Source organism: Sus scrofa, chromosome 6 (genome assembly GCF_054392235.1).
Source record: "Sus scrofa isolate SSC_HxYL_T2T_F1_AM1 chromosome 6, Sscrofa_HxYL_maternal_Yorkshire_Landrace_v2.0, whole genome shotgun sequence".
NCBI classification, from domain to species: Eukaryota; Metazoa; Chordata; class Mammalia; order Artiodactyla; family Suidae; genus Sus; species Sus scrofa.
The window spans coordinates 151,763,580-151,778,203 of NC_139388.1; the positions used below are offsets into that span (position 1 = coordinate 151,763,580).

A 14,624-nucleotide genomic window follows, 5' to 3' on the forward strand; every position below is an offset into this window, starting at 1 on the left:
CAACCCCACCCCCCCAATCTATCACATGGCAGAGACAGAATAAAAACAGAAAAATGGCGACGGTCACGTTGTGGCGAGCACGTTGTATCCTTGCTGCGTCATTAGATAATCCTCATGCAAATAGCGGGAAGAACAAAGGAAGGGGGGCCCGGGACCCCCGGGGGCGCAGGTGGGTGTGGGGGCGGCGTGCCGGGCGCGGGGGCGGCGGGGTGCGCGCTGAGTCGGGCGCCGGCGGAAGGCGTGCGGCCGTGCGGGGCTTAGTGCGCCTAGTGTCTACGTCCGTGTGCGCGCCGGTGCGGCGCGGTGAGCGCCAGCCGGGTCGCTGCCGTCCGGATCTCGCGGCGCGCTGGAGCCGGACACCGCCCGCCCCGGGGCGCGGGACGCTGAAGGGGCGAGGAGAGCCGTTCCAGCGAGGCCAGCCGCGGCGCGCGCACACGCACACGCCGCCGCCGGGCTCGGCCGGCGGGGCGGGCCGGGCGGTGGTGGCGGCGGGGGCTGAGGGTGCATCGCAGCCCGGCGTTGGGCGCCCGCCTGCAGCCGCTGTGGGGGACTGCACGCAGCTCGCCACCTTGGGGTAGGCGCTGGGGCGACGACACGGAGAGAGCCGGGGCGCCGCACTCCCGCACGGACTTAGAGGGTGTTGCTGGGCTGGGCTTGCGGTGGCTGGGCTGTGTTTTTTTCCTGCGGGGCTGTGGGGGGGGCGACCTCGCCCATGGGCGCTTCCGCGGTTTACCTCTGGCCCTGGCTTGGGTGTCAGCAGCGGCGCAGGTTGGACGGGGGCGCGGGGAGCCCCCCGGCACCCCCGCTCCGGCCCCCTAGCGGGGCAGCGGCGCAGAGGGGCGGGGCGGGTGTGTGTAAATGTTGCGCACTCGCTTTTCCCCCACCCCCGCCTTCTTCCAGGGTGCTGGCGTGGGTCCCTCGCCGTCCGGCGGCGACTGTAAATAGAGCCTGGATGTTGTTTACATGAAGGATCCGGCGGGAGGAGTCTGCGAGGAGGAGGCGGAGGAGGAGGAGGAGGGAGGAGAGAGGAAGACCAGAGTCCCCGCGGCGGCGGTCCGGGGTGAGGGTGAGCCCCGCGCGCGTAGGGCACCGGGGGCTACCGCGAGGCCGGGACGCTGGACCTGGGGTAGGAGGGAGAATGGGCGCCGGGCTGGGAGAAGGGGGGGGCTGTCAGAGAGGCATTTTTAGCTTCCTACCTGCCACGCAGATTCTCCGGGGCGAGAGGGGAGGGGTGTGCGAGGAGGGCGGGGAATCCTGATTTCCCTACACGTTCCTTTTCCCATCCCCAGTCTCTTCCCGCTTCCTCTTGAGGCTCACCTGTTTATTTCCTTCAGCCAGAGCTTGCAGTTTGTTTGTTTTTTTTTCCGGTAGGCAAGAGAAGCTCTTTCTTTTATTAGAAACGTTATTGGGGAAGGGGGTGTCCGCCTGTAATTTATGACGGTCCCGGTCGGTTTTCAAGAAGGGGGAGGGGACTTGGCCGGAGACCGCCCGGTAGCTGACCCTCGGGCTTCTCCCTGCCTTCCTGGTCGGCCGAGGAAGCTTTTTCCTCGCACAACTACCCGCAGGCCAGCTGCCGCCTTCTTGGAGAAGGACCACATCTATTCCTATTCCTCCCTTTGGAGGAGAGGTGAGCTGAGAAAGCGGGGAATCCTCTGTTCCCCAAAGCTCCTAGCCAAGCTTCCCATCCCAGCATTGGCCAGAAAGTGCTGCTTTCACCTGCTGATGGCACTGGGTACATCCAACCCCGTGCCCCGGCAAGTTGTGGTCCATAGATGTGTTGGCATTTTTTCTCGCCTCTGGACCTACATGCCAGCAACCAGCAGCTAATTGCTACGTTTAGATTGAGAGCGATGTGACCCCCCTTCAGCTTAGCGTTCGTTCTTTATTCCCCACCGGGTCTTCCAGTGGAGTCATCTCTTCTCCCCCCACAGCCCCTTTCATTCTTCCCCTGAGAGTTTAGCCTAGAATCTGGCCTAAGCAGCCAGTCTCTGGCTGTTATTCCGTGGGCTCCACCCTGGCCCCTCTTGGTTCTCCAGAGCCAAACACGCCTCCCAAGCTGAAGGCACACCCTGCCCTAAATCTAACCAGTCCAAAAGGGAGGAGAAGACAGTGGAAGAGAAGGGACCCAGGGGTCTCTTTTTTGTCCTGAGTATGCCCAACAGCATTTTCCCTTCAAGCTTCCTGAGTTTATAATCCCTTTATTCTTATCAGCTGCCCCCCGCCTTGCCCTTAGTCCTATGATAGATGTTTATGGAAGTGAGGATGGGGGGGTTGTCATCCCTTTTCCCTAATGTGAGGCATTTTCCTTCTCCGTAGTCTTTTCATTTTGGAGTTGCTTAACAAGCAAAACATGTAGATATGTGTGCACGCTTATTTGAACTTGCTTTCTTGCCAGCTAATGAAGAGCTGGGACTCAAAAGGGAGGGGAGGGGATAGCGATGAGAAGAGCACGTTCCCCCTAGTGTCCCCCATGGCATTTCCAGAGCTGCTGGAGAAGACCCTTCTGGGAAAGCCAGCAGTCTCCCTTCCATAATATCACCACCTCAGCCCTTCCGACTTGAGCTTCAGAACAGGAAGACCGCTCAAAATAGTACTATCTTCAGAATCCAGCTCCATTTAGAAGATAATTCTTAAGTCAGCTGCAGGAGGAGCCCTGCACTTGAACATGGGGAGAGAAAACTGTAGTTTGTGTAATTGGTTCCTTTGGGGCAGGGGAGAGGGGTACTTTCCACGTAGATTCAGAAAAGCTTTTCTCAATATCAGTTGGGTACCTAGATCAATGAATGATTCATAGGATGGTGTGAGATTCGTGTATTGAATTCTTCGTATGTTTTGGTATGTCAACAATAACAGGCACTTTTCAGAATGAATTAAAGAGGGGCTGCAAGAATGTGCTCTGGAGAGTCTGCTAGAGGTAGAGGAGGGCGTGGGAGGGAGCACTTGCAGGCGAGGAATCTGAGGATGCAGTGACAGCTGCTGTGAGTGTGGAAGTTGAGAGGCTTACTATAAACAACGCCTGCCACTTTTGCAGAGTGACTAATATCCTGGCCAAAACGTAGCAATGTCAGGATCCTCCACCTTTACCTCGAAAACGAACCCCATGTCTGAATCAGGATGTCTCCATTTTTTCCCCCGGATTCTCTCAGCTGAAAGAGTTCAGCCTTCAGGAAGGGCTGCTTCATAAATGATCATCACTAAAGTATTAACAAACTTTAAGGATTAGAAGTAGGGCAGAAAACACCTGGCATAATTTGAGTACTTGGTGGGGGCTGTAGAATGACGTGCTGCATGAAGGATGATGGCATCAAAGACTGCAGGTGATAGGACTGTCTCTACCTGCATTAAAACGGCAGCCACTAGTCACAGGTGGCTGACAGGCACCTGAAGTCTGGCGAGGATGATGAAGAAGTGAATTTTTTTTTTTTTTTGCTATTTCTTGGGCCACTCCTGCGGCATATGGAGGTTCCCAGGCTAGGGGTTGAATCGGAGCTGGAGCCACCGGCCTATGCCAGAGCCACAGCAACGCAGGATCCGAGCCCCGTCTGCAACCTACACCACAGCTCACGGCAGCGCCGGATCCTTAACCCACTGAGCAAGGGCAGGGACCGAACCCGCAACCTTATGGTTCCTAGTCGGATTCGTTAACCACTGCGCCACAACGGGAACTCCTTATTTTTTTTTTTAACTTTAATTTTAAAAACTGGTGATGCATTCGATTATTGGAAAACTTCATTTGGTTAGGAAACAACTCGAGCATATGCATCTCCTTTGTAAGCTGTAAATTTTGTGAAATCTAAATACAGATTGAATATTTCTGATGAAAATGTAGTGTTTGAATTGAGATGTTATCACCGTAAGATACACTCAGGATTTCAAAGATTTAGTACAAACAAACCTCAGTAATAATTTTGGTTTTGATAACACGTTCTACTGAAAATATTTTGGGTATGGTGCAAGAAATGAAATACATTGTTATGCCACCTGAACCTATTTATTTTTTAGCTTTTAAACAGTGTGACTGCTGGAGTATCTACAGTTACGTACGTGGCTTGCTTTTTACTGCCGGGACAGCGCTGATCTATATCTTTGTTCCTTTTTTCTCCCTGGATTAATTTCAAAAGAGGTGACTGCCTGAAACAGTTACTTCATGTCTGTCAGCCCTTTACTTTCACCTGCTCTTTTCCATGTGGACGTTCGGGGGCCCACAGAGTGACAATTGTAGTACATGAGACTAATGGTGACTTCTTCCCAGATTTCTCTGCCGGAGGCGTGCCCCGCTCGGGAAGGTCCATAGAGAAGTCCAGGGTCCTGGAAGGGCTCCTAGGGGTGTCCTGGGAAAATATAGGGCAAGAGTGTGTCTGGCAAGAGCTGCTGTTGTATAAGGCTCCTGGGCATGCCAGAATATATCAGAGAACAGTGTGTGGCATGGTAATACTCGTGACACCTGCTGGCATTTTAGCGGTACCACTCACTTTTATTTTCCCTTTCTCTGCATTCGCTTTCTGCTCCACCTCCTAGTTCCTCTGGTGGTGATTGGGCCCACAGGGTTACTGACCCCTCTCCTCCAAAAAATTATCCTGCTGACCTGAACGGAGATGTCTTTGGGGTTTGGTTTGATCTAATTAGATTCAGTGATGGCACTGGCAGGAACTTGGGGGGCATTTAGTACTGTCGGCTCATTTTTATAGAGGACAAACTGTTGATTGCTTTGCCTGTAGACTCACAGACAGAGGCATTACCTGTATTTTTTGTGGATGACCTATTTAGAGACTCCCTGGGAAATCAAGAAGTTGATCAGTGATCAGTCACGTATTTGTAGAGCTTGCATTTTGTGGAAAGGCCTGGGATTAATGCTGTGAAGGGACAGGAAGAAAACAGTCTCTGATGTCAGGACCGCGCCTGTTGATGTGAGGAAATAAGATGTGAACGGTGCCAAATTCAGTCACAGTTTAAGATACCACCCTTCATACCGAGCGCAGGACCTCTGTGTTACAAGGAGAAAGAAAAGTGCTTTTTTCCACGTGTTGGAAGTAGAACTGTGTTCCTTTTCCAGATGTAGGAATAGAAGCTCTGAGAATGGTGGACTCTGCAGAAAAGAGGAGTGTGATTGTGTTTCTGGAACAGCCCAGGGCTCTAGAGGTGGAGGTCAGTGCTAGTCTTTGGTGCTGCCCCCTCTTAGCTGTCCAGGAAGAGGGAATTTGAGAACCCAGACCCCGCATTTTGAAATGGCAGTGTTGCCGGTAATGAGGAAATCCTAGATTAATTGGAGACGGCCAGGAGATGGTTAGCTAGGGGTAGATCATTTTTGAAGTCAGCTGATGTATTTTCGACTAGTTATTCTAAAGGGTACAGTAGCAGAGGTGAAAACAGAATAACATTGACTTGTAAGCAGACTCTGAAAATCGGGGGGGAAAAGTTAAATCTCGCGCAACATCTGAAAGTATAGACGGGTGGACTAAAACTATGAATGCTGAGTCCGTGGGTAAAGGGGAAGGCCCATGTAAGAGAAGATCTATTTAAATTTAATATCTGTGAAATATGAAGTGTGGGGGGGTCCATTTCCTTGTAAGTTTTTAGTCTCTTGAAGCCTTTTTGGACTAAAATCCCCAACAACCGAGGACTAAGACATGTCTTTGCTTGTACACATAGCTTCTGCGTTAGTTTTTCTCTTCTGTGCGGACCTACCAAGGTTACGCAGTGTGACTGTTGCGATGTGAGTGCTTGGAGTGGGTAAAACAAGGTCACCGCCTTGCAGTTCCTCCCAGTTAGTGCTTCTCTCTGAGAATTGGGGCTGACTTGGCACAAAGCAGTTGTCCTTGGCTTTTCCTTGCCCTTTTGGCCAATTTATTTCTCCTAAAGAAAGAAAAAAATGAGTAACCTCTTTACTCCAGGTTTCCCACTAACCTTGGCACGAGTTAGTTTCTGAACCCTTTTTTTTCTTTAATTTTAATTTTTTTATTTATTTTTATTTTTTGGAGTTCCTCTTGTGGCTCGGTGGGTTAAGAATCCAACTAGTATCCGTGAGGAAGCAGATTCAATCCCCAGCCTCATTCACTGGCTTAAGACCTGGTGTTGCTGCAAGCTGCGGTGTAAGATGTGGCTCAGCTCTGGCATTGCTGTGGCGTAGGCCAGTAGCTGCAACTCCCATCCCTAGCCTGGGAACTTGAAAAAAAAAAGGGTTTTTTTCATTTTTTTAAAAATTTTTTATGGTTGCACCATAAAAAAGTTCCTAGACCGGGGACTGAATCCAAGCAGCAGCTGCGACCTGTACCTCATTTGCAGCAATGCAGCATCCTTTTAACCCACTGCACCGGGCCAGGGATGGAACTCATGCCTATGAAGCAACCTGAGCTGCTACAGTGGTATTCTTTTTTTTTTTGTCTTTTGTCTTTTGAGGACTGCACCCACCGCATATGGAGGTTCCCATGCTAGGGGTCTAATCAGAGCTGTTGCTGCCAGCCTACGCCACAGCCACAGCAACACCAGATTCGAGCTGCGTCTGTGACCTACACCACAGCTCACGGCAATGCCGGATCCTTTAACTATAGTGGGATTCTTAACCCACTGTGCCACAGTGGGAATTCCAGTTGTTAAATACTCTTTTTTTCTTTCTCTAGGGCCACACCTGTGGCATATGGATGTTCCGAGGCTAGGGATCAAATTGGAGCTGTCGAATAGCCGCTGACCTACCCCACAGCCACAGCAACGCCAGATCCTTAACCACCGAGCGAGGCCAGGGATTGAACTCTCATTCTCACGGATATTGGCGGGTTTGTAACTTGCTGGGTCACAGTGGGTACTTCAGTTTTTAAATACGTTTAACAGCAAAACTTTGCAGTAAAATGCAAGTATACCTTCTCTGTACTTCCAACAAAGTAGTAGTTGACATTTGCCATCTTCTGTTGACAGTACATTTTTATAACATGACAATTTGGTCAAATTTGCGCATTTTACAATGTCACTGAATTGGACTATGGTTTTCAGGTTGGGAAAGAAAAAAAAAATCACACTTTAGTAAAAGACCAGTGGATTAATTAAACAACCTACTTATGGAGTTCTCGTGGCATGGTAGGTTAAGGATTTGGTGGTGTCACTGCAGCAGCGTGATCGACCCCGTGCCTGGGAACTTTCACCTGCCACAGGTGAAGCCAAAAAAAAAAAAAAAAGAAAAAAAAATTTAACCTACGTAAACAGTTTTAAAGTAGTGTCAAATATTTTACAATGCCAGCAGCTCATTTCATGGTAACTCCACTTATTTAATGTATAATCAGATACCTAGAAGTTCAAAATCATCATGTTTTCATTGTATTCTTTTGACAAGAGAGATCGTGACATGTTTTTTTTTTGTGCATTTATATTCCGCAAGTTCTAAAAGCACGTTTTTAGTATGTCAGTTTGCCAGTAGTACTTGATTTTCTAGATGGTATATATTTGGTGCATGCATCATGAAGAAATTGTTCTCAGTTGTATCATTTTCATCGTAGAATAACTGAATTTAAAGTCAGTTTGATCTCTGGAGAAAAACATTTTGCATCACTGTTTTTTTCTCCTCTTCTTACTGTGCAGTAACGTTCCCTACTGTAGCCTGAGCACCTGCAGTCATCTTTTTTTTTTTTTAATTAAAATAATTCAGTTTTTGGAGTTCCTGTTGTGCCTTAGTGGTAATGAACCTGACTAGTATCCATGAAGACTCGGATTCCAACCCTGGCCTTGTTCAGTGGGTTGAGGATCTGGCATTGCCATGAACTACAGTGTAGGTTGCAGACAGGGCTGAGATCCTGTATTGCTGTGGCTGTGGTGTAGGCTGTTAGCTACAGCTCCGATTTGACCCCTAGCCTGGGAACTTCCATATGCTGCAGGTGCAGCCCTAAAAAGGCAAAAAAAAAAAAAAAATTCAATTTTTAAAGTAAAATCTATTGAAGAACGTTTCTGTTTAGTTTTTTTTAATGCACATTTATAGGGAATAGTTTCTAAGAAGAAATAAAGTTTGCATTTTTAAGTGTTTATTAGTATTTATAAAATGCAATTCTGAAAACCCATATATTTTTCTTCTTTGACTTAGAATTTTTCTGAGAAAATATTAATTCAGCTATTGACAGAATAACGGCACTTTGCTTTTTATTATGACCTGTCTTCTTGGCTCTCGGATTCTCCGCCTCCCCCAGTTTCAGTAGAAAAAGAGGTGAGAGAAAAATAGGGAAATACTCTTTACTTTTTGTATGGAAAATCTTTGGTTGTCTGATTTGAGGTCATGGCTTATAGAATGAGTTTCAGCTTTGCAGCACGTTATAAACATTAAGTTCCTATTTGTCAACCTCTTATTTAGACATTCAGGTGCATCGGTACTCCGTCTTTGTGAAGAAGTCTAAGAACTGCTGAGTATATTAGAGTTTTATTTGTTTCCATCCTTAGCTACCTTCAAGGGTCTCAGAGTTAAGTATTCATTTCCATAGCTGACAGAACTTACGGCCAGGAAATGTTAGGTGGTAATCTTTTTATCCTTTTTGGTGGATCACCTATCTAAAATTTTATTCTCAGATAACCACAGTGTCTTTGTTCATGTAGCAGATGTTTATAATTTTGGTGAAAATGTGCAACTGTTTCCAGGAACCTAAGGTTAAGGGATCCAATTTTTTTTTTTTTTTTTTTTTAAATCTTCGTTGCCCTCTCGTGTTTCAACTCTGTATTACATCAGTTGGCTAAGACCTAGGCAGTGACCTCTTTAACTTGGAGATATTTTTTCACTTTAGAGATGCTGTCTTAATTTGTGTGTAGTTGGATTATTTCACTGGACATAGCTTTTCTGAAGATAAGGTCAGTTTCACAGTGCTTAAATGTGACGGTTGAGCTAGACTCACTGTCCTCTCCTATTTTCTGACCTCTGCTGACTTGAAGATTTTGATGCATCTGTCTAACGTATTTGAAGTACAATGCTAATGTTTAATTTGCATATAATGAGTCTTTGAAACCGAGCAAATGCCTAATTGGAAACATCGTTATTTTTCAAATATCTCTCAAGTTCCACTCATGTTGAAATAACTTGAGAACTTATGACTGACATGGGAAAAGAGTGAATCATGGCTTTAATAAATTGGTATGCTGAAGCATGAATTCCAGTTTCAGGATCTTTTTGTACTTTTTATTGAAAGGAAGAATCATCCCTGAATGACTTTAGGGTACACCTCAAAGTTATAGATAATTTCAAAGCAAGTAATGTGTTGATTTTTGTATTTATAATTTTTGGGCTGTGCCCACAGTACTCGAAAGTTCCTGGGGCAGGGATCAAATCCAGGCCACAGCTGAGACCTATACTGCAGCTGTGTCAATGCCAGATTTTTTAACCCACTGTGCTGGGCTGGGGATTGAACCTGCACCTCCACAGCAACCCAAGCTGCTGGAGTCGAATTCTTAATCCAGTTTCACAGCAGGAACTCCCTGTGTTGATTTTTAAAAAGGCATTCCAAAGGTTGTTAGAGATCCTTCACCGTAACAGTAGACTTACATTAACTGTAGTGAAAAAAACACCCCACAAGTGTGCTGTAAATACGTTATCATCAGTGTCACAAATTGGAATACATTCTCAGCACTCAGAGCAAGAACAATAAAAGTTTTGTTTTTTTGGTTTTTTTTGCTATTGTGTATTTCTTCTTAAATCATAAAACCTCCATGGGCTTCTGCTTCATGATCTGAGATACTGAGAAAACTAAAAATTTTTGGCCAAAAGTAGATGTTTTCAGAAATCTTTTTGTTGGCATAAATCGTGTAAGCTGACTATCCAGTTGATGGAATTGAATGGCTAGGTTGGGGTAGAGAAAAGCTCTAGGCTCAATCATTAGACATGGATTTGAACCCAGGGTCAGGCATCTTAGTGGTATGATCAGGCAAATCACCTAACCTGTCTTAGGTTTTTTTGTTTTCTTTTCTTTTTTTTTTTTTTTTTTGATAGTTACTATTATTATTACTATTATTTTCATTGCTCAGTGAATTTTATTACATTTATGGTTGTACAACGATTCTTTGTTTTCTTTCGGTACAGTGGGCTAACAGTACCTAACCTGGTTCCAGAATCCTTCTGTGATGAATTAGTGAGTAATTAATCCCGTAGGGGTCTTGTGAAAACCAAAGCAGAAAGCACATAGAAAATTATTGAATGTTAGGCACGTGTGAAAATTACTGCCAGATTTGCTTCTGAGCTCTTTGAGGAGAGGGACCATGTCTTGTTTCTCTTCATTTCCTGGGCATCTCGAAGAGGTCTGGGCACGTAGTAGTCCCTCAGTAAATATTTATCGGGTGCATGATTGAGGTCAGGGAGGTGGAATCGGTGAGTCCCCGCATGGCATGCCACGGAGCACCTCTGCCGCCTAAGCGGTGGCTCATCATTCCTGTCTGGAAGTCACGTGTGGGTGTTTCCGTCTTACCTGTATTTCACCTGGGCCTTTTCCTGTTTCAGCCTCACCGGTTACTGGGCTGGGACCCTCCTTTCTCTTCTGCTTGGCCACATCTCGAAGCCGCAGGGGACCTCTTGGTCCTTCACTCCCTGGGGAGCCTTCGGAGGGAGTCACACGGCCCCTCCCCGCCGGAAAGGAAGCTGCCGGCCGACCCAGTGACTGACAGGCTGCCCTGGCTCAGTTATCACAGTGCTGATGCTGTCCATTCTAAAGGTACAGTACTGTGATAACTGAAGGATGGCAGCCATCTTGCCTTCCAGCCGAGGAGCCCCCATCCTGCCCGGGAAGGAAGACGGAGGACCGGCTCGGCCTGCGTAACGGTGCCAGGGACCCGGGAAGCCTCTGGCCCTGTGCCGCACCGCCCCTCGCTCCCGCGCGCGCGCGCAGGGCGTTGCTCCTGCTTCCGTCTTCGCCTCGTTCGGGGATGCGCGGTGCAACGAGGGGTTGGGTAGTGGTTTTCCCTCGTGTGCGGAGCAGATGTGCTGTTGAGAGCTTTGGAACTTTGAAGAGACTGGTATCAGATAAGCGCTAAGTGTGGATTCGTATTTCTGGAATGTTTGTCATTCAGAGAAATTTGTGCCGCTTTGAGAAACCTAAAAAGTCACCTGATTACAACAGCCTGATGCTTACCTATCTTGCACAGAAAAAAAAAGCCCCGCACGTTGAACGGTATTCATGTATTCGTGTTACTGCGCAAATAAAATTACGTCTTGGTGTTGAAGGAGTGGATAGGGACATGTTTTGTTTCTTTAGCAACCGAAGATGTTTCAAATCCAATCTAACGCAAGAAAATGTTTGTTGAATGCTCACGTTATTGCCACTGTCATCTTTGCATGAAAGTAAAATGCAGATGATTTTACTTTTATCCTTTAAGGAGTGCTCTGCAGTAACATCTAGAACAAATCAGTTTCAAGGATATGAAGCTATAAATACCAGCCCAGCATTAGGTGCACAGAAAAGACCAGGAAATTTGACAGCATGCTCTACATCCTATGTCCTTGAGAGTGCTTTCGGGGTTGGGGTGGGGTTATTGAAGAACCCAGGGTTCCCCACAGCCCTCCTCCCCCAGGACTCCCACAGAAGCCGTACACATGGAACAGCAGCCTCAGACAAGAATCAGTGCATGGCCTTATTTTGTGGTCACGCATAGCCTGTGGCAGGGCTCAGGTAATTTCATGGAGTTCAGCCTCTTGCCCTAAACAGACCTCTTAACCTTGTCTCAGGCTCACGTCTGTATGTGGGAACCTTCCCAAGCTGTGGAGAGCTGACCGGTGGAGGAAGCCAAAGCAGTGAGCAGAGAGAACAGAGCCTGCTGAGGCCAGGCCCCCCTGCCGCAGAGCTCAGAAGAGCCAGGGAAGAAAAAATCTCATGTGTGACCCTTTAATGGACAGAGACCTTATCCTCTCATCAACACAGGCCAGTCCATGTCATAAGCCAGTTTTATTCTCAAGTCCTCACTGGGGCAGAGCGCAGAAAGGGACCTGGGGGCAGGTTAGGGAGGTGGCGTCTGTCTCACACAGTCTGACAGTCCTGGTCTTTGTGCTCCTTTGCTGGTCACAGCTCCCTGACCTCTTTCTTCCCCCGTCTCCACCCAGACAGGGCCGGTCCTGAAGGAACGCCTCGAGCCACACCTGTTTGGCCCTGAATTGCTTTCCACGTAGCGTTGACCACGTTATGGCCCAGGACCTTCACGTGTCCACGTATACACGGGATTTCTCTAGACTGCAGGCCACACGATGGTTTTAATTACAAGGAGGGATGGCTCTGCCCAGTTGTGTCTTACACTGCTCGTCCTCCGATTCCTTGGAGTTTCCCACTTCCTTAAACAGAAAAGGAATTTCTGACAGAAACCCTGGAAGAGCTTCTAAGAGGGAAAATGGCTGGGGTGGGTAAATTCTCAAGTAACTCGAAACACTCCCAAATTTTTAGTGTTAGAGCAGGTGGAAAAATGTGCTCCAGGGAGTGATGTGTTGTGCAATCGTTGGCCTTGGTGAGGATTTCACCACCTTCTGTGATCTTCCTGTTTTCCCATGACCAGTTTTATAAAAATTCAGGTTTTTCACTTGCCAGACCTTGACCCCAGGGTCCACACCGGAGCCTGAGAGCTGTTGCAGAGCTGAGTATTGGGTGTAGTTTGGAATCACTCAGGGCATTTCTACAGACCAAGCCATCCTGGGTCCCGTTTCCTGTCAACAGGAAAGCCTGGGTCTCAGCCTGCAGCAGGAGCTCTGGGAGGCTTGCCTAGGCCTGGAGGTCCCTGGCAGTTTGGGGAGTTTGTGCATGTAAGGTGTTCCAGCAGGTTGAGTGAGAAGTGATGCAAGAGAAATCTGACAAGGTTTTTCCGCTCCTTGGTTTAAAACACACGTAGGTATGGGAGTTGCTGTCACGGCTCAGTGGTTTACAAACATGACTAGTATCCATGAGGACACAGGTTCAATCCCTGGCCTTGCTCATTGGGTTAAGGATCTGGCGTTGTTGTGAGCTGTGGTGTAGATTGCAGGTGTGGCTTGGATCCCGAGTTGCTGTGACTGTGGTGTAGGCCGGTGGCTACAGCTCCAATTGGACACCTAGCCTGGAAACCAGCATGTGCTGTGCGGATGGGGCCCTAAAAAAAAAAATGACAAAAGAAAAAAAAAAAGGTACGGTGTGTGATTGGTGTATTTTTTGGACTGGGAAGATGAATTAAACATAGAATTACCATACGGTCCGGTATTTCCACTTTGCCAGTTATGTACCCAAACGAATGGACTCGAATATTTGTGCACCTGTGTTTACAGCAGCATCATTCGCAATAGACAAAAGGTAGGAGCAACCCAAGTGTCTGTTGATGGATGTGTGGATAAATAAAGTGCATATTCATACAAGGAAATGTTAATTGGCATTAGTAAGAACATTCTGACACATGCAACAAAGTGGATAAACCTTGACCCTGGCTAATTGAAATGACCCAGACGTAAAAGGACAAATACTGTATGAGTTTTCTTATGTGGCATTCCTAGGGTAGTCAGATTCATAGAACCACAAAGAGAAACAGTGATTGCCTGGGGCTGGAGGAAGGGGGAAACGGGGAAACTTATGTTTAACAAGAACAGATTTATTGAGGAAGAAAAAATTCTGGAGCTAGATGGTGGTGGTGTTACATTGTGGATGTACTCAGTACCACAGACCATACACTTAAAAGTGGCTAAGATGGTAAATTTCATGTCTGTTTTACCACTTCTCTCAAAAAAAAAAAAAAAGCATTTCGGGGTAATAGCACTGTTGTGTTGCAGCTAACAACAGGACTGAGTTGATTGCTCTCTTCTTTAGACAGTCCAGTGTGAAGATAATTGCTATTTCAAATAAGCAATTAAAGTATAATTCCCCATGTCTTTATGCATTTAAAGTTCTCTAATCTGTAGACTGTTAGACATATTTCCAGGGTTTCTGACATAGCTTAACATCACTTTAAAATTCTGTAAAAGATAAAACCATAATAGCAGTGAGAGTACCAAAGGCAGAATGAGACAACGGCCTCAACAAGAAGGCAGGTGATGGGGCATTTGATGCTGGCCGTATGCCTTTTCTGGTGAAATTGGGCAATGCACTGGACCATTTCATGCATTCCATGCTCCACCTGCCTCCTTTGCCTACCTCTTTGGAGTCCTGATAAAGATGTGTGTGTGTGTGTGTGTGTGTGTGTGTGTGTGTAAACTGTATATTATACAGAATTCCCTGGTGGCTCAGTGGGTTAAAGATCTGGCTTTGTTACTGCTGTAGTTCTGGTTACAGCTGTGGTGCATGTTCAGTCCCTAGCCTGGGAACTCAGGCATGCCTTGAGCACGGCCAAAAACAATGTTTACTGTATGTTTGTATCCTATGAATTATATATATATGTGTGTGTATGTATGTAGACCATTTGGTGACTAAAGCAACATTCAAGTGGTGTATTTCATGTTCTCAAAATGTAGACATACAATGTCTGAAAAGAATAGCATTAGTACTTTAAAATAAAGTTTTAAAACGCATCCTAAATGGACTTGGAACTCAAGTACTCTCAGCCTCATTAAAAACATTCTATAGCTTGCTGTCAATCATAAAAGTTTTTTTTTTCCTATTATACGTTGAAATTTGAACATGAGGAAAGTAAAAACAGAGACGAGAATCAGCAACAGCTTTCTCTGCAGAATCACATGT

The 14,624-nt window shown here is 46.7% G+C and overlaps 2 protein-coding genes and 1 non-coding gene across 4 annotated transcripts in view; all 3 read left to right on the forward strand.

Moving 5' to 3' along the window:
* The first annotated feature begins 53 nt into the window (after positions 1-53).
* On the forward strand, positions 54-11,169 carry LOC146402889 (uncharacterized). The gene is made up of 3 exons (XM_084965717.1): positions 54-574; positions 901-1,060; positions 10,451-11,169. Exons 1-2 carry the CDS (start codon positions 54-56, stop codon positions 965-967), a joined length of 588 nt encoding a protein of 195 aa, XP_084821843.1. The 3' UTR covers positions 968-1,060; positions 10,451-11,169.
* JAK1 (Janus kinase 1) overlaps positions 966-14,624 on the forward strand; it is a 246,024-nt gene continuing 232,365 nt past the window's right edge. For both annotated transcript variants that reach the window (XM_084958634.1, XM_021093534.2), the window contains exon 1: positions 966-1,126. The gene's annotated coding sequence lies outside the window, so the exon portion shown is untranslated. The remainder of the gene's footprint in view (positions 1,127-14,624) is intronic.
* MIR101-2 (microRNA mir-101-2) lies at positions 10,614-10,694 on the forward strand. Its single transcript, NR_038515.1, has one exon. It is a non-coding gene; the product is annotated as a microRNA mir-101-2 (primary transcript).